A 20,503-nucleotide genomic window follows, 5' to 3' on the forward strand; every position below is an offset into this window, starting at 1 on the left:
GCCTTCATTATTTACATTTTTAAATTTTTGCTATGGAAAAAATTTCCTAGACTTAATGATGCAATTCTGATATGTTTTAATTTCAGTATAGACCTTGGTGAGTTACTTATTTTGCTTTACTCTGCTTCAAGTACTTGTGATGATGACTACCAGCTTATTATACCTTGACTGTTATATATCTTTAGATTAACACTGTTTTTACACTGAACATACTAGTGTTGAAAGAAATGTCAGAAAAAAAAAATAACTGCTCCTCAGCCCTTATGGATTAAGATGGGAAATGGGTCTGGGCAGATGAAGGACTTGCTGATACTGCACAGACAACAAGGGGCAGAGAAAGGAACAGAATCAGACTTTTTTAGTCCAGGCAGATATTTTCAGTAAAAATACATGGCAATCCGCGTTCAAAATGAGTGCTGTGTTTTTACATCCTAATACTTTCCACTTTTTATATTGTGTGGCTTTAGAACAGAGCCCTTAGTTACCGTCATTACAGTTCTAGTCTCCAACAGGTTGCGGGCAGGAATCCGTTTTTACCATGAAATATTTGAATAACAAAGTTTAAATAGTTTATATTAAATAAATCTCATAAAGCAATTCCTGATGATGCTGATAACCTTAAAAATTTTCAGCCACTACAAAGATTTATGGCCTAAAATGTGATACTCAAATACACACATGGCCAATGTATTCTGACCAAAAAAGAGTGGTCAGCACTTCTCATTTTTTGATGTTATTTTATTATTGGAAGCTTTGAGCTTTTTTCTTCCATTTGTTGGTACAATAGCAACAAAATTATTGTGTGCTATTCTTTACAGTGTGAGTGTGACGCTACAAATTTATTCTTTGTATCTAATTTTGATTTGTTACCCAGTATTCAAATTGTTTCCATCCTCATGCCAATCTTACAATTACCTTCTCTGTTCAGCCTGAGTTGCTTTATTTTTAGTAAAGCAGAACATGTGGTATTTGTCTTTATTCACTTAACATGACGTCCTTCAATTTCACTTATTTTGTTACAAATGACAGGATTTCATTCTAGTTTTTCCTGTGGGAGAGTACTCCATCGTATATGTAACCACATTTTCATCTTGAATCAATCTGATGATGGATACCTTTATTTCCTATCTTCTCTGTAAATGATGATGCAAAAATCATGATAGAATGATTTCTCTTAGATACAATAATGTCATGATTTGTTGAACATATATCCATTAGTGGTATTGCTGGGTCAATATGGTAGTTCTATTTATAGTTTTAAAACAAATGTCCAATTTTACAGTATATAGACCTAACTGTTTTTTGACATAGATGCCAAGAACATACATTAGAAGAAGGATTCTGTGAAATACTGTAGACAAAACTGGATATTCATTAGTAACTAGATTCCTACCTTTCACCCTATTCAAAAATGAACTCATGATGCATCAAAAACTTAAATTGAAGACTTGCAACTAAATTTTCTGTATGGAAACATAGGAGAAACACTTCAAGAGAAACACCTCAAGAAGTTGGTATACGCAGAGGTTTATTTTGTTTGTTTGTTGTTTGTTTGTTTTTGCTAAAACCTGAAAAGCACACTTAACAAAAGCAAAATAATTGGCACTATATCCAACTCAGAAGCAAAATATAGAGGCTTCTGACAGAAGAGGAGAATATGTGGCAAGCTACTTATTCAATAAAGGATTATTGTCAAGAATATATCAGGAACCTGACAAGCTCAATAACAACAAAAACAATTAATCCAGTTAAGAAGTAGTCAAGGGACCCGACTAGACAGTTCTCAAAAGAGGAAACAGAAATGGCTAGAAAAAAATGCTAAATTTCACTAGCTGTCAGGGAAATGCAAATCAAAACCACAATGAGATATCACCTCACCCCTGTTAGAATGGCTCTTATCAAAAAGGCAGAACATGAAACATACTGGCAAATGCATAAAGAAAAGGGAATTCTTATATACTTTGATGGGAATGGAAATCAGTATAGTCATTATGGGAAACGACATAGAGTTCTCTTAAAAAAAAAACTAAAAAGAAAACTTCTAAAATTTGGTACACTCTTACATCTCACGTCACTTTCCAGGTAGATAAATAACTAATTCTGTGCTTATCTCATTTTTTCTATATAATTGCAATCCCCCTGAGGACAGGCTTTTGAGTCCACAGTGCAGTGTGTCATGATTTTCATATGAAGATTTAGAAACACATTAGTGGACTGCACAGGTAAACTATCCACAGTAATTCAGTTTGGAGACAGGCAAATCTAAAGACACTTCCTTCCTTGGGATCAGGGAAAAAGTTATAGTTTATACAATACTCAGTTCCACATTTCGTGCAATCATTAAATCCATGTACGCAGAAACCCAATTTCTATATAATAGGAAGCGAATGTGTTGCTAAATACCCTGAAATCAAATTTGTATCTCAGCAAATGCTGAGGACCACTGCTATTTCATCATAGGTAAGCACATATCAGGTTCATGACAGTCTAGCAATGCCATTCCCATTGCACGTGCATGCACTTCAACTCCCACACATATGAACGCTCATTGTTCACTAGTGGAGTTGATAATGCTCCTCATGGCTGAGTTAGGGAAACCGACTTCCGTCAGAAGTCTGCTCTAGATTCCACTCACCAAAGTATTCCTCGGAAGGCGGATTGTCCATGTCATACAGCATCTTCTTGGTCAGGTGCTCAAGCTCATCCTCAGGACGAAATGAAGTGGGGGCAGATGCAGGCCCCATTGAAACTGAGTGTCCTCCCTGAAAGACAGAAAGGATGTTGTTAAATAAGTGCAATCATCTAACAACCAGAGCAATCAGCCAGAACAAGTCATGTTCACAATGGATTGTAAAAATGATTGGACTTTTGCTGTTAGGAGACCTGAGTTTTAGGACACATCACTCTGTTCATTTGCCTAGCAGATGATTACAGCATTAGTACTCCATTTTGCTCAACAAATACTAAGAAGTCATTACAAACTAGTTGCATATTTATTTTTTTAATAAAAGAACGATGAATTCATCCTTTCCTTTTCATGAACCTTATAGTCAACTGGGAGATATACATATATAAATGGTTAATGAGAAAAATAGTTATAGAAAGCGCACAAGCAAAGTGTTGATGGAGACTTTTTCATGCATCCTGAGAGAAAGATTTCCTGAGAAGAGGCAACAGTGCGGATCAGAACTTTTTCCAGTTGAAGAATACGGACGATGGGGTTGTTTCTCATGTTTAGATTACAGAAAGGAAGCATCAAGAACTCCTGACACTTGTGTTTTTCTGGACCACATATAAAGCTTGAGGTAGAAAGCGAGATAAATCTTATCAAGAGCAGGGGCCCAGAAAATGAAGGGCCTTTTGTTCCAGTGAAGGAAGTTGAGTAATTCTTTTCCCCTCAGCACTGTTAACAGTCAGATATTGAACAGGATGGTTAGTCAGTGCCATTGGTACTAGGCTGGTGGGTGAACCAAAGAATAGCAATGTAAGAGAATCAAAGGTCAGATGAGAGAACACTTAAGATAATCAACCAATGATATAAATGCATAGAAAATGGAAAAAACATCAGTTGTTAGGTGAAAAATTAATTTTGTGTTATTTAAGTTGTTATTTAAGAGAATTTGTCATATTTCCCTTTGTCAACACTGTGACTTTGACTATTTCTAATATCCTGTTACAACATACATAATCAAAGTGTTATAAAAAAGACACAATTATTAAAAGCTTAGAAATGATGATATCCACAATGGCCAATGGGCACAGATATCAACAGGGGATGATTTGACCTTGATGGTTATGCATTCTTGAAATAATTGGCTAAGAGTTTCTTGTGTCAGAATAGTGTACATGAGTCAAACAAACCCAACAACTGCATATTCATTTTCCCATTAATTTCACCCTGCTAAATGAGTTGTCAAATATGAAAATCTTGTTAAAACATCCCTATACATATGTTGCTTTTGTTGCAAAATATTTATCTCAACAAGTACAAGATGGATATTAATCACATGGATGAGGTCTTACGCAGTAAATGTCTTTTATATACATTTTGGCCAGTTAGAACCTATTGGCCTTTTCTGTATAATAATTTTGCATTGTTCTAAAATGTACAGAACTTTGGAGTACAGCTATGTAGAAGACTGAAAGACTGAGCATCATTTATGCTTCTCATTAACATTACTCTTGAATTTTATTTCATTGTTGAAAGATATAGACTGGGGAAGGAAAAGCAGTAAATGATCTGTGGGCTGTGTCTGATGATAAAGGTAAGAAATAAAACTATACACTGGATCTGAGAATTATGATGTCAATTTCTTGACTGTGAAATATGAAATCTGAGACTCAAAAAGACCAGTGTAGGGTTAGTTTTGGTAAAATCACAGCAAGGTACAATCATAGATCCAGTTATTTATTGAAGACATTTTAAAATATAAATTTAGAGAATCCTCTGAACTATAGCCTATATCTGACATTCAGGGCTGTTGTGAGAGTTAAAGGGGCCATTATTTAATTTCTAGTTTATTAGCTTATTCACTCATTCTCACAATGGGAATTTCGTATTACTTGTGTAAGCAGACAAAACAGACATCTTTGCCTTTGGGAGGACAAGAGTCTGATCAGGGTAAGAAACATTTATAGATGATAACTTATTAAAAATGATATATTGGTGTTCATGTGCATGAATGCAAACACTAGACAAGTGATTGGCTGATATTATTAAACTTTAAATTGTACATCGCTAGCAATTCTAGGAAACATTTTTCACAAATACACATAAAATCATTTGATGACAGCTATTTATAGTGGTCATATTTGAGAGAAATGGGACTAAAAAATGTGCTCCTATACATCAGTGAGATCAAGTGACGCAACAATTGACAGTCATATTGTCAATCTCCCTGTAGAAATGTGCAAAGAGGATCAATAGATGTTAATAAGTCAATAAATCCAGCTATAGAATTAATCCTAAATGATTGCCTCATTTTTGTAAAGCAGGTATAGTGTACTTATTTACAAAGAGAAATGACTAAAAGGATAAATGCTGAAGCATTAAGGGGGGAGCTTTTTCTGGCCTGCAGAATCCTAGGGGGCATTTATAAAGTCATAATTCTTTACTTCACCACAGAATGTCTTAACACGACTACTTTGGGTGACAGAGATGCGCTGGATACTACAGAAGTCCTGGAGTAGGCTTCCAACGCAAGTCAGATGAGAACCTCTGAGGAACAGTCACAGCTCAACAGTTCTGTGCTGGTGATTGTGATGGGAACACAACTGGCTCAATGTGTAAGTTTGGAAGGGTGAGCTAATCACCGAGTGGCCCAACTGGATGTCTAGAGTGTTTTATGAGCTAGGGTTCCTAGGCCTTGGATGAAGCCATGGACAACAAAGACGCTGATGATCTATCTAATTCAATTTTTGGTAGAAATGGCATCAACAAAAAAGGGAAAATGTATATGCAGTTTCAAGAAGCTCACGTGCCACCAAGAAACATGACTGAATGTTCTTAAGAACAACAACATGCTAGAAACAATGCTAGGTATCTTTGCCAGGTGCATTATCTAGCAAATCGCAGAAAATTCTTTCTGGAGTATAGGTTAGAAGATAGAGGAAGAGAGTTATGAGACTGGAATAACATAGGGGTGTTCATCATAATATATTCACAGCAGAAATACAAGAGGGATTGTATTGTGACTGGAGGCAGAAATTTAATGATGACACCAAGTGGGTGTCTTTAGGTAAGTTCATGCAAACTTCAGATTTTGTTCTGTACTACGGGTTGCCTATGTATCTGCTGCTCTTTGTCAGAATTAATCTACTTCATATGCTTTACAGAATTTCAGTATTTCATACCAATAAAATGGGTTTCTTGCAAACCCTCCACCTACCTCTGTGGGAAGGGATAATCCCAGTTCAGGTAACAAAATAGAAAAGTATTCTACACCTTTCTGCCAGGTTGGTAAGGAAGGGGAGTTTGACCTGACTACAAATTCTATGCATTTGTTTTGCCATTATTTCCTATACAGAAAATGCTGGTAATGTATAAATAATGTTTAATAATAATTATATCAGCTTCTTTTAATTAAGTGGTCTACTGTTAATGAAAGCCTGATAACTCTTCCGTCCTATCTTAGAGTGAATCTTTAGGGAATGGACACAATTTATCATTATTTAAAGCTAATCCTTCTTGGACTTTTATTGTATATACACGTAGCAAGGAGGCCCAGTCTTTCCTCCATAAACTTAAGCCAGAAGATCAGATTTAACAGTTAGCATTCACATTTGAAACAGAAATTTAATTTTAAATTATCATCATTTTCAGTATTTTTTAATTTTAAGAACAATAGTATCATTACTTTTATTCTCTCACCAGTTTCTATTGGCTCTCTGAAATAATAAGTTTAGAAGATCTTGCTTTCTTTTACATCTTACATTTTATAAGATGCTACACATGGACTCCTTGTATTCCTTAGAAGGAAAAGGCCCTAAGAGATCATCAATGTGTCTTTATTTGGTTATAATATTCCTGCCACTACTTTCATCCCCAGTGTCCAGTACTTAGCACTTTTGTAATACATGTGAATCCTGAACCCTTAGTTATAAGGAGAATTACACCAGTGAGGATAGGAAAGGAATTTGTCTCACTGTTCTGTAGTTTTATTGCTGCTAAAAAGAGAGATAACCCCTATTAATTTATATCTCCTACTTAAACTTAGGACTCGGTATATTGTAACAAAAATTAACAAGCATGCCCAATTAATTTTTAATAAACACCTTCTAGCACAGTAGATGGGTAATAAAACAAATTTGAAAAAATGAGGGGAAGCATTGGATTTATATTATTTTGCTTTTTATTTAAAAGCAAAAGTGTTGCATACATAACAGCACATTCACTGTGGCAAAACATTCCTCAAACTTGCATCACACTTTCCAAACTTTACTGGCATGTAATTGGGAAATATTTACTAAACAGCCCTGCAGGACATGCAAGAGTGAAGACACTGAAGTTCAAGAAAGTAAGCAAGCAAAAATGAATGAAGCATCACTGTTGAAAGAAGGCAGAATCTTACTGAAACCAGGGAATGCTGAGTTTGGTGTACTTTTGCTACATTACAGGGTTTTTAGGGTTCCACCAGCATTCCTCTAAGCCCATCAAGGTCCATTGATGGATTTTATTCTACTGAATCCATTGTCTCTTTTAAGAGTACAAGCTTACTGCTAAACAGTAAAACAAAAAACTACGAAACAAATACAAAGCCTTCAAGCTTTACTAATAATAATAATTTACAAAACCCTTCTTCTAAGTAGCACTATTAATTTCTTATGTGTTCATCAAAAGGTTGGATTTCTTTGCAAAGGCAATAGACCATTATATGATTCATTAGTAAGTTATCAAGTACTAGATTTCATGGGACTCTGTCAAATTTTTCTTAACATTGTCTTCCCTAAGGGATCTGGCGATGCCAAAAATTACGTATAAAGTCAAATTATTTGGAGTTCTGACAAGTCATTGAAAGAAAGGAACACATAAATAGAGAATCCCAATAAAGTGTAAGCAAAAAAGCCATGGCAGGAATCCAGTGATCTGAACTTGGAGAAAGCTACCAGGAAGAGAAGGCACCTTTGTCTGATCTTGCAGGACAAACTAACTGAGAGAGAGAGGAAGAGAGAGAGAAAGAGAGAGAGAGGAAAGGAACAAAGAGTGAAGGAAGGGGAATTGAAAGAGACAGGGAGTAGAAGAATACCTGAAATATTCTAAGAATAGTATACAGAAAAAAGATATGAATCAGAAAAACTACTAAGAAATAGAAATTAGACTGCTAGGCTGGGGAGATGGCCTGTGGTCAATGAGAGCATTTTGTTTTAGCTAAGACAAAGTCACTAGGAGATTCCAAACTGGAGATGGGGGGGCAGCCTTTATTAAAGTCATGTTTCTCAAATAAAAGAACACTGGGAAACATCAAACCTACAGGCCATGAGGATGTGTTAAAAACAACCAGGCATAATGCTATTGCTGAGGGATGAATGAACACCTCATATGTTTAAAGAGGGTCTCTGTTATCTAAAAAGACTTCTATAAGGCAGAGACCGCTGGTGCACCACCAAATCTATTTCCTATTCTTTCTGGGCACACAGCTTGACCACACCTCTCATTCTCTGTTGCAGTTACATATGGTCATGGGAGATATTACAAGAGGGACAATATCACCCTGAATTACCACCAAGAGGAAAGGCATCCACTCACCAGGCTGGTTGGCTAGCTTCTGATTCCATGGAGGGACCAGAAAGAAATACACGCAACCACTAATGATTAAAGGCCATGGGGATATCAGTGCTTGATAATTTTTATGTTTACATGTCAGAATTTTTCTTTTTCTAATAAAGGTTATTAGAAAATACACAAACATGGCTTCTGCCACCAGTTTTTCCTTGCCATTGTTTCTCTCTCACTTGGGGCTCATGTGGTTGGCATCAAGGGAAGACTCAATATAGTGCCATATTTATGGTCAAAAATGGGTCTAGCTCCCTGGCAGCCATAGGAGCAGGACTGTACAACAATGAGAATGAGTTTTAGTCTTGTAGCAAACAAAATACATAAGGATAGAGTTTTTTATGTACAGCTAAACTTCATGAGATTAAGAATAACATTAATAACATTAAAGGCAACATTAATCGCATATATAACAAAACATAGTCTTTGAAGTGTTTTATATATTTTATATATTCCCACCTAGGAACCCATAATTACAGAAATACTACCTATTTAGAATAGCTTTAATCTTAATTTTGCCTTTAACTTGCCCAGAGATTTTGATCAAATCATTTCCATTTCCTGGGCCTTGGTTTCTTTATGTGCAATGTGATATTTTCAAAGCTTCCTTTGATTATACTGCCTCACATTTTTTTGCATCTGAGGTATACAGGGTGCCTACTATTACCCATGGTTAGAATGAAATTACAAATATATATACCACGGATACTATGTAGTCTATAAAACCTGATGATGCCCTGGGTAAGTAGAAACCGCATTTTTGTTGAGATTTCCATTTCTAATGGATACAGGCCACTTGTCAGCATCCCCTGAAGCATCCAGAACTTCACTCAGCGTTCTGAATCTGAGTAAGCAGTGGGCAGTTCATAGGCTTTCCACAGCCTACTGAACTTTCACTATACTTGGGTCATGAAATCTAGAACATAAAAAGTTAACCACCTAATCCTAATATTGTCCCTCCCTTTGGTAGAAGTGGAAAATCCATCATCTTTTTTAAACAGAGAAAAAGAAAAAAAGCACCATCAAGAGCCTGCACTGGCATGCAAATAGTGAAGACTCCCAGAACTCTGCCTTGATTTACTGCTATTGCAAATGCAAGAGGCAAATGGATATATAAAGGCTGCTTTTTTTTTTTTTTAGTGTTTTACAAATGGCTTTCCACCCATTCCAACAGCTGTCACTACATCAGTCTCCTGAGTTGTTCTGACGCTGACCTTGCTGTGGTCATTGTCCTCCCTTACATCCTCATCTGCTACTAGGATCCTGCTTACATGGTGTTACACAACTTGGATTTATTGCACTACCAGAAAAGCAGCACTCAGGCAGGTAAAACCAGGGAAAGCTAAGATATGCAGGAAGATTACATGATAATGAATACTCTATCACTCTGGGTACCAGAGCTGCTCATTCTTCTTGTCCATTTGTAATGATGTACAAGAGGTTCCTTCTCTCGGATGGAAAATAACTTCAATTATGTGTTCTTGAAAAAAGAAACATTGAAGTTATCTTCTTTTCAAAAGGTAGAATTAGCCCCATTTTAGAGCTGAAAGCCTGCCAGAAGAAAATATATTTTTGAATACTTTCATTCTCCTCCCCTCCCCCAACACTTAGCTGTGTCAAGTCTGCAGTTTGTAATTTCCTCTGATTGCTCCCACTTTCTGATTCTCACTGAATTATCATATTCCACTCTCAATGTCTTGCCATCACCAGGGAAAGCTGTTTTGGGGGGACACCTTTTCTATTTGTTAAAAGCAACAGAGCACAGAACACTAACACGATGGGACTGACTTTAACAGAAATGCTTACGTGAACCTGTTTCTCTGCCTCACTGGAATAGAGCATCATGCACTTGGCTATATTCCTAAGCGCTGTTTTCTTAAAGAATGAATGGTAAGAGTATAACGAGACAGACTTCTAAATTATGGCTCAAAATCTTGATTCTAGCTTTGAAACCCATCCTAGTCCATCTTAAACTTTCTTCTTCTTTTTTTTAAAGATTTATGTTTATTATTATTATTATTATTTTATTGGAAAGGCAGATATACAGAGAGGAGAGACAGAGAGGAAGATCTTCCGTCCAATGATTCACTCCCCAAGTGAGCACAATGGCTAATGCCATGCCGATCTGAAGCCAGGAGCCTCTTCCGGGTCTCCCACGCGGGTGCAGGGTCCCAAAGCTTTGGGCCGTCCTCAACTGCTTTCCCAGGCCACAGGTAGGGAGCTGGATGGGAAGCTAGGCAGCCGGGATAGAACTGGCGCCCATATGGGATCCCGGGCGTGCAAGGCAAGGACCTTAACCACTTGTGCCACCGCGCTGGGCCCCATCTTAAACTTTCTAAAGCTTGACTTTGTATCAAATTCTCCTTTCATATGATCCTTTTCTCATGACCTGCACGGACGCCTCCAAATCAACCTTCTTAAGCCACATTCACAGTCACTGCCAGACTGAATGAGGCTTAAATCCAGCCTGGTGGAGTCAATAGGAGAGTGACAGGAGCCAAAATAAAGGGCCAGGAGCCCACTAAAAAAGAGGGTGATAGCTCACAGAGCAAGGTTCTGCATCACACCCTCCATCTCCATGTACCACACTAACCCTAAAACACCCATGTGTGGAGAGTGAGATTTTGATTTTATGTTCAGCAGGACATCTGAATTCCCTAGGGATTTGTTCTTCTGTTCTTGCTTTTCTCATGCACAAACCAGGAAACAATATCCAATTCTTATGAAGAAGTTTTGCAAAACATTAGGCATCAAATAAATTGCACCTACAATTACCAAAGGGGAGCGTTTATAAATCATCTGCAAAGTCAGCAGAGAATGCTGGCTCTTCACTTTCCCATCTGTTAATCAAGTACTTGAGTGAGGTACGCCTGAACTTCACATTGTTGCTTTAGCACATTCTGCAGTTAATCTGTGCACGTTTAACTATAAATCTGGAGATTTATAACTGGCATGTTTTACCAGCTCTCTGAGATTTAAAAATTGTTACCACCTAACCTTTGACATCAAAAGATAAGGAATGAAAGCAGCTTAAGTTTGCTGATCTAGAGCACGGCAGCCATTCTTATGCTTTCCTAGTGGGATAAGCTCCAGGTAGATAAGAAACAGCAACCGGTGCTATCCACTCTGGTAGGCGGTAGATGGGAAAGGTAACAAATGGGAGCCCTAGGTCCTCAGGGTCAGAGAAACTAGGCAGGAGGTCTCTTGCCAACTAGTTAAAAGTTTTACTGAGCTTAGCTCTGTAGCAAGGTCGCCCTTCTTACAGGGGAATGCAGTTGTCTCCGCAAGTGAGAAATGCTCTATTTTCTCCACAAGACACTAAAAAGAAGCTATTTCCATGGTGCTATTACTAAAATCTGCATTTGTTTTCTCTTACTAATAGGATTCTTGAACTGTATACATACAAGAATTGACATAAGGGAAGCTAGAGAACTAGTATATGTTATTTCACCTAGATGGCTTCTTCTCAACACGATTCCTAAGAGTTTGCAAAGCAGAACAAACTTATTCAAGGTTGTCCTACGTCTTGGTCTTTGCTGTACTCCATTGACATATTAGAATAACCTCTGAGAAGACATTTCATTCACTTTCTAAAACGGTTTATTTTATTTTTATTGGAAAGTCAGGTATACAGAGAGGAAGAGAGACACAGAGGAAGATCTTCCATCCATGGACTCACTTCCCAAGTGGCCGCAACAGTTGCAGATGTGCTGACCCAAAGCCAGGAACCAGGAATCTCTTCCGGGTCACCCACATGGGGTGCAGGGTCCCAAGGCTTTGGTCTGTACTCGACTGCTTTCCAGACTACAAGCAGGGAGCTGGATGGGAAGTGGGGCTGCTAGGAGAGAACTTAAGCTGCTAGGCTACTGTGCTGGGCCCATTTCATTCATTTTTGTTTAGTTCCCTGGAATCATGCAGCAGGCTCTTTTCCATTTGGGAAGGCTTTCCCACAGTGCACAGCCCTCTATGCACTCATTCACAGGAGAGCTGTTCCTTGCCCAGAACTCCACTGCAAAGCAGCGTGTATCAGAGAGCAAGCGCAGCTCTAGCCCTGATTGGGTTCAAAGTCACTGTCTATTCAAGATGGGGCTTCACTACTCCCTTATGGACAGATATGTAGATTCTCATAATTTTTGACATTATGTTTTTTTAAAATTAGAAGACAGCATATTAGTACATTTGATAACTACAACTTCATTAGAAACAGACACACACACACATGCATATATGTATAAATAAGTGAATATGAGAATATATGTGCCTGGGTAAGTATGAGGAACGGATACTAGTAGAAAATATATCTATTAATAAGGCTTATATCAGGACGGTGGGATTAAAAATAATGAATTTTTTAAAAAATAAGAAATTGATCACTCAGTATTTCCTTGAGTGGTTTTACAGATCAAGGTGGGAGAGAATACAGATCGCAAAGTGTGGACAAATTGAAAAGAAATGGAAGGCACCTAGATTTTTCAGTGTGATCTGCATAAAACACTTTCCTACTGTACAAGCTGTTTCTATTTAGTAGGATTGACAGATGCCTCAACGTGACACAAGACACTGAAATAACATGCAAATCAGTTTTTCAGTTCTAATATGCAAATCTCATATTTGGCACATCACTTTCCATGGCTGAGGTAAATTTCTGTTTCTGACTTTTTCGTGGGAAATGCACACCAGCAAACAAATGGTTAACTCCTCAAATTTCACCGAACACAAGGTGGTTTTCATTTGAGTCAGAGGGGCTCTTGCTTAGCCATCCAAGGCACCTGGGATGCAAAGAAAGGGCATGTGTTCTGTTCAAAAACAATGCCACTCTTGGCAAACCCTCTTTTGACAGACATACTGATCACACTGGATTTCTGGGTCTCAGCAGGGAGGCAAGTGGAGTACTTAAGTGAGAATAAGAGAAAAAAAAGGATTTTTTTTGCTTGACCTGTGAACATCAAAGTAGCTCAACATGCTGAGCATAGATGCTTTTAGTCAGAAAAAAAAAAAAACAGAAGTCAAAAGCTCTTGCTTCTATAGTATTTGAGCAGCACAGAAAGTTGTACCACCTGTAGTGGCATTTATATTAAATTATCCACAAATACTAGTAATTAATTAGGCATCAAGGCAGTCAGCAAAATGAAATACATCTGATCTGTGGAATCTGTAATTATGTCAGGAAATTAAGAAGTGTGAGGGAGAAATAAAACAAAGCCAAACACTGCTGTCCTCATCAGCCTGCCTTTAGCACACCATAAGCACAGGATCTGGATTTGCCTGCTTGTGTTCAAATCCCAGATCCCCTACTGCCTCAACGAACCATGCTTGACTTCACTACTTCAAGCATAAAATGAGGTCAATTGGATTTATCTCCTGAGAAAAATGAGGTGGTCCATATAAACCATGTACCACTTGCATCTGTTAAGAAATCACCATCCTAAAAGACAGGTCATCTGAAATTAATACTCTTCAAGTGCATCAATGGATGAAGCAGGTTCCCGGAAAAGAGAGGTTGCACTGGGCTGCAGTGTATCAAACATGTGTCAGGAGAACATAGGCTGGAACTAGAATTCAGAGTTCAGGTGGAATGCTCAGCTCTTTCATGGGATTAAAATCTCTTTTGTTTCTGATGGTCCTTTTCAGTCAAAAAGGAGCCTGCTCAACACCCGTACACAAGGCCATGTAATATTTCTAGAGCAAGAGCAACTTCTTGTTTTAAAGAAACAAACCAAGGTACTAGCTTCTTGAATACATCCATATATATGAATACACTTATATATATATATATATGTATGTATATATATATGGAGGGAGAGAGAGAGAGACTAAGGTAAAATCATACCCATAATACCTGGCAGATCCAGGAGTGAAACGCAAGCCTACAGATCCAGGCTTGGTGTTTTTCCACTAATTCACAGCTGCCTCTATATATTCATTTAGAAATATGAAACTTACATGATCTATCATAAAGGTTAATCAAGACAGTCAACCTCACTGATTAAAGCATGATGCTAATTATATGAGAGGTTGGAGACCAATGTGGCCCCGTTTTACTTTCAGAAACACTGATTGTGGTATAATGGAGAAAGTGTGGGCTTCGGAAATAGAACTAGGTGGCTCAAATACCAAGTGATACCACTTATTTTAAACAACATTTCACAGGTTTTCAAAAAAACGTATCCTAGCATTTGCTGTTTCATCTCGAAACGAGGCCAAGGGAGCAGGCAAGAAGGAAGGGAGAAATGCTCCATTATAATCCACTTGAGCGATGCACAGCTGTGCTAATACATTTTTTAAAAGATTTTATTTCTATCTTAAAGACAGGATTACAGAGATAGAGATACAGAGAGATATTCCATCTGCTGAAAACCTCCTCAAATGACCGCAAGAGCCTGAGCTGGGCCAGTCCTAAGCCAGGAGCTTCTTCCAGATCACTTTCATGTGTGTAGTACCCCAAGGAACTGAACCATTTTTTGCTTTTTCAGGCACATTTGGCAGGGAGTGGGCTTGGAAGTGGAGGAAACTGAGACTTAAGCTGGAGCTGATATAGAAATGCCGGCCCCCACAGATGGATGCTTAACTGATTGCACCATGGCATCGGCCCCCATGCTGATATGTAAGTTTCTCATGATGATTTGTATCAAGTGCTCACATACTGGCTGAATCGGAGTCATGAAAGTCTTCCAAGTGTGGCAGGCAGGTGGATGACTAACTGAATGGTTTAATGTGGAGAGGAAAGTTCATGTTCTCTTACTGAATTTAAAGACCATGATCATTGAATATTTCTAACTGATCATCCACTATGCTTAAAGTAATAGTAAACTCATTGGCAGAATTATTTTTTAAAGACTTATTTTATTTCTTTTGCAAAATCAGATATACAGAGAGGAGGAGAGACAGAGAAAATCTTATGTCTGATGATTAATTTCCCCAGTTGGCTGCAATGGCTGGAGCTGAACCGATCTACAGCTAGGGTCCCAGAGCCTCTTCCAGGTCTCCCACGTGCGTGCAGGGTCCCAAGGTTTTGGGCCATCTTCAACTGCTTTCCCCAGGCCACAAGCAGGGAGCTGGATGGGAAGTGGGGCTGCCGGAATTAGAAACGGTGCCGATATGCGATCCTGGGGTGTTCAAGGAGAGGACTTTAGCCACCTGTCTACTGTGCTGGGCCCTCATTGGCAGAATTTCTTATGCCTTTCCCACAAATGCTAAAAGGCAGAAATGCATTGGTTACTGATTTATATATTTGTTGGGTTTATAATCTGAGAGTGAAAATCATGAAGGTATACTGAGTTTACTGAGTGCTCAGCACTTGCCAGGCAAAGTGCACAATACTAAATTTTTAAAAAAATGAATTCCAGCAGCGAGTTACTCTCCTGATGTTACAAATGAGGAAAGTGAAACATAAGATCTTGGCAGTAACTGGAGAACCTGCAATTTGTATGCAGCACATAGCTCCAGATTGTGACACAACCCAACTGCCTCAGCCTCACAATTCACTGCATATTTTCCAGTATGTAATACTTATTTAGAAAGAAATTTAATCACACAGTACAAAGTCTTGAACTAACAACAGAAGTTTCTTAGCACTAAATACTACTTTCTTGATTAAATATTTCCTCTTCCCCAAATGGTAATAAAAGGCATAACGAGTAAGCTATGTAATTTTGTTGCAAATGGTAGGAGAGAAATCTTTGAGAGAGGCGATCATTTGATGTCTTTGCTCATGATTCAGCAAAAGAAGTAGAAGTGCTCTTCAAAAATTTCCTTTACCAATTTTACATACAAATTAAAATGTTAATAGCAAATCTTAAAAGAGCACAGGGAAGTACCAGGGAGGCAGGTAAAGGGCAAAAGATGTAAAAGACACAGATATTTTATTCCTACAAAGCTAAATGATGGGGGTGGAGCTGGAGCGGTGCAGCAGTTAAGGCAGTGACTGGGATGCCTACAACCCACACCAGAGTGCCTCTGTACTTCAGATCCAGCTTCCTGCTACTGGGGATCGTGGAGGGCAGCAGGTGGCAGCTCTAGTGCTAGGGTTCCTGCCACCCCAACAGGAGAATGCTGGAGTTCCTAGCTCCTGGCTTCAGCCTTTGGAAAAGTGACTAAGTTGATGGGAGATGATTTCCTCCTTTTATGGCTTTACTTTTGAAATAAAATGAAAGCCAACATAAAAAGCTAAAAGACAATGTCATATTAAAAGATGGAAGTGATAAAATGTCCAATTGGGTTTTGTGCTAACCATGAAGAAATAATAAACAGTATACAAAAAGAACATTCTATTTTGCAAGAATTTATGTCCCCCTCCTCCAAATAGAGAAAGTAACTTTGACTCCCTTGTACTCTGCAATCCAGTGACAGAAGGGTCACAAAACAGTAGATCCCACCACTTATAGTGAGAGGACCTCGCAGGGAACTAAGTCAGGTTGTCCAAGTTGGCCAAGTAAACAAGGGGGGTAAAATCAAGGGTAGAACTCTGCTCACGAAAGAATTTCTAATTCAAAACCAGTTTAGTTCTTGTACTCACAGCAGTGACACATTCTTGATGCTCTATAAAGTATGCACATTTTTGGCAAAAATCTTGGGAGCCCTAATATACATTTTATGCAGCATTCTGAGATCCCGAGATGGAAGTTGCTATAAAGTGAAATTCACTGCTGTTATTCTCAGCGAGCCTACACAGACTGACAACAGCTGGTGCCGGCAGATGTGGTCCACAGAGGATTCTGCCAGGCGGTGCTGGTATTATCCTGATGCAGCTTTCCTTTTCCTCGACTAACAAAGGGTGTTTCTCTTCAGCCTATGCAGTTCTCCTGGGTTTCCTGTTGTCACAGGTGAGTTCTAATCAAGCTGCCTCTATCCCCGCTCCTTTTCTCTCAACCATGATTTTTGAATGATACACATTACAGAGAAAGAAAATTTTCACCAGATGAGAATTTTCTTGATATGGATTTTAAGTATCTGGAGGTTATAATAACAATCCTTGTGGATTAACCACTTTTTACATGCATTTTCTCCTTTGAAATAATCCACACAGGTGAGTACTTTCACTAGCTCACTTACAGATAAGGAAATTGTGACACACTGAACCCAGATAACTTGTTCAAGATAACACAACCAGCATGAGAAATAGTTGGGATGTGTAGCCAATCACATTCCTTCCCATGTTCTGATAACTACGGAATCAAATTGAGAAAGACTGAATCCAACTCAATCCAACTCAGACTGAAATGAACTTGATGTAATTTAGTGTCATAAACATGCACAGGTTATTATAACCCCACCATGCATATCATCAAAACCTCAATAAGCTCCTTTGTCTTGTTCAATCTAACAATTCAGGGCAACTGGTAGGTAGCAAGTTATTGCTGGTGTTATTCTTCTCATAATCAAGGAATGTAATACAGTGACTGATTGGTGTCATTCAGTAGTACACTGACCCCTATGACAATGCCGAAAGTTATGGTCTCAGCTCTTAGTGCTTCTTCAATATAGAGAGTTTTTAAGAGAAGAACAAGTGAGTAGATGTTAAAGACCAACAAATCTGTAAAGAATCACACTGTGTCACATATAAGATGCAATCTGACCGGCTTCTAATTAACACAAAAATAAATATATCCAGACAGTAATTATAAATACTACATTTACTCTGATTACACTCAGTGAGTGCCTCGTAGGTGCTATTCACCTGAGTCTTGCCCAGTCAGGGAGGTACTGGAAGTTATCAAACATGACGGGTGTCTATTAATCCCAAGTGAAACATTTTAGTCAGACGGTATCAGAACACAGGGAAAGACATGACTGCACCTATGACTACAGGAGGACGCTCACAAGAGGTGACATTTGAACAGGGTCTTGGCCAAAGGTGGAATTTGCATGTTCGAGGCAGATGCGAGAGGAGCATTTCCGGCAAAGACCCAAAGAGGTACATGCAAGTGAGTCAACTTCAGAGGCTGGCATCTTCTCTTTTAGGCAAATAAATATTAGTGACCTCCGGCTCTTCTGCCCTGCTATGTTCCTTTGTTTCTCTGTCTGTGCTCTGCCGAGATATATCCATAATAACTTCATGCAGGTGAGGAAACTGTTTGCTGAGCGGGTCAACCTCCACAGGAGGCCACGTGGTACAGCTGTCTGCAGATCACCCTAAGACGCTGGCGCAACCACTGGAAAACAAATCAGTTATTCCAGACCCAGGCAAACATCACTGACTAAACTGTATGCTTCTTAAAAGTGATCACTTAAATGAGAGGCTGACACAAGTGAGGACCCAAATGACTGGTCATTTGTGATACGGACAACACCAATACTTTGAAGGTGAAGAAATGTAGTAAGCTGGATGTTAGTAGGTCCCGTAGAGTTCTTTAAAGTGTTTTTTTTTTTTAATGTGCTGTCTTTACATAAAAGCTTAGTTATGAGTTTCCAGGACACTGCATCTACTCCTCAGGTACCTATGTTCCAAAAGCTAAGAGACACTGTCACCCAGAGCTAGGATTATCATAAAAGCCATACTGAAAGCATTCAGTGAGCTTTGCTGGCTCTGTAACTCAATTCACTATCTTAGATAAGCAACTAGGCACATAGAATTTCTATGTCATGCCAGGAAAACATATAGAAAATATGGACAAAGCAGCCTGTTAATGAATTCTAATGAGTGCTAGGTTCTTCCACCCTGAACTAGCTGGGTGCTATTTGGATAAACATTTGATCTCTCCGAGTCAATGTCTTCAAATGCATATAATTAACATAAGTCTCCTAAGACATAGAAACTTTTTTGGCAGTGAACTAAGGTATCAAGAGAAGTAGCATTACTAAGGTAATTTGTGAATGGTGATGTACACAAAGGGCACACACATACCATCTTCATTCTCAGTGCCGTCATCCTCATTATCATTTCAGCCACCACAAATGGGTTTAGGCCTGACTCCTATGATTTTAAATATACCTTGTCTTCCCCACATCCTGTATAGGTGCTTAGTACATTGCCCTCATTCAGCAACAAGGCTATCAAAGCAGAGACATGACATGTAAGCAGAGCACTCAACTAATTATAGCCAGGATTTAAACATGACGCCACAGTCCATGTGCATTAGCCCCTGGGCTACCTGTGCTATTACAAATGTGGCATTCTAAGAATCCAATTATTTTCCCTTTCCAAACTTTTGTTTATGCTCTTATAATATACTTACAACTAAATATGAACATCTGTTAAACCAAATTATATTTACTGAGCAGGCACAAGGTGGCAGATATTTCATTTGTTGGCACTTTAATTATAAAGGTAAAGATAAGGTTAGAAATGTAAAAATATTCCCTGACATAAGTTTAAGTGAACAATTGAGCACAGCTGACACTGTTTTTCTCTGAGAAAGAAATGTGGATAGAAGCATCTTTAAAGAAAAGGGTCTTTCTTAAAGATAGCCACCATTTCGCAATTTAAACATGCAGGCATGTACGAAATGGATATTCTAAAAACTTCATGTGACACTGCTAGCCTCCATTTGTAAGTGTATAAATGGAAGCTAAAGAAGTTAAAGGGTCTGCTAAAGTCTAACTGGTGATGCAGGTAGAGAGAGACTCAAACCCAGGGATGTCTGCCTCCAGCATGAGTGCCCTTAACTACCCAATTATCTCTAGGAGGAACATGGTAAGGACGGAAGCACGGTCCTGACTCTTCTCTCATTCTACCCAGTCTTGATGACAGGGATTTTAGAAATATTTATAGAACCTCTCTACATCTTACACAGCTATTTATCATTCTTTAGAATGTGTTATTGCTTGTGCTGCAAGGGAGCACAGAAATCAGGCCACCCTCTCCAAATGAATGTCTGGATTAAAGGAACATTGAACATTTTTTAAACATTAGAAGAACTGGAAGGAAAACAAGGAAATAAATGAAAACGTTTCTTGAAACAAGCAGAACAGGCTTTTGAAGCCACATATTATTACATTCACGTTAACAGGTACTTCATGAAACATAAGCACAGCAAAAAAGGGTTTATTGATTTAGCTTTACCAAGCTCTAATTTCCAAAGCGAATGCTAATCCAAAGCAAATGGCAAGATTAGATCATTAAATTGGGGTATCTGTTATGCAATGGAACATAAAAACCAGAGGGCTTGGATATCAGCTCCCAATAAACTCATGACCTTGGTTGTATTACATAGTTCTATTTCTCATCTGCCAACACTTCCTAAAGCATATTTGAAGATGATTGGTCTCTGGAAATTATTATACAATTTCATG

The 20,503-nt window shown here is 38.4% G+C and overlaps 1 protein-coding gene across 7 annotated transcripts in view; it reads right to left on the reverse strand.

Moving 5' to 3' along the window:
- LOC121171399 (LIM domain containing preferred translocation partner in lipoma) overlaps positions 1-20,503 on the reverse strand; it is a 694,421-nt gene that overhangs the window by 173,463 nt on the left and 500,455 nt on the right. For all 7 annotated transcript variants that reach the window (XM_041003127.1, XM_041003129.1, XM_041003128.1 and 4 more), the window contains one exon: positions 2,636-2,762. In XM_041003127.1, coding sequence (XP_040859061.1) covers positions 2,636-2,762 — 127 coding nt within the window. The remainder of the gene's footprint in view (positions 1-2,635; positions 2,763-20,503) is intronic.

This window comes from Ochotona curzoniae, unplaced genomic scaffold, assembly GCF_017591425.1.
Source record: "Ochotona curzoniae isolate NIBS_2020 unplaced genomic scaffold, NIBS_Ocur_1.0 scaffold_2587, whole genome shotgun sequence".
Taxonomy (NCBI): Eukaryota; Metazoa; Chordata; class Mammalia; order Lagomorpha; family Ochotonidae; genus Ochotona; species Ochotona curzoniae.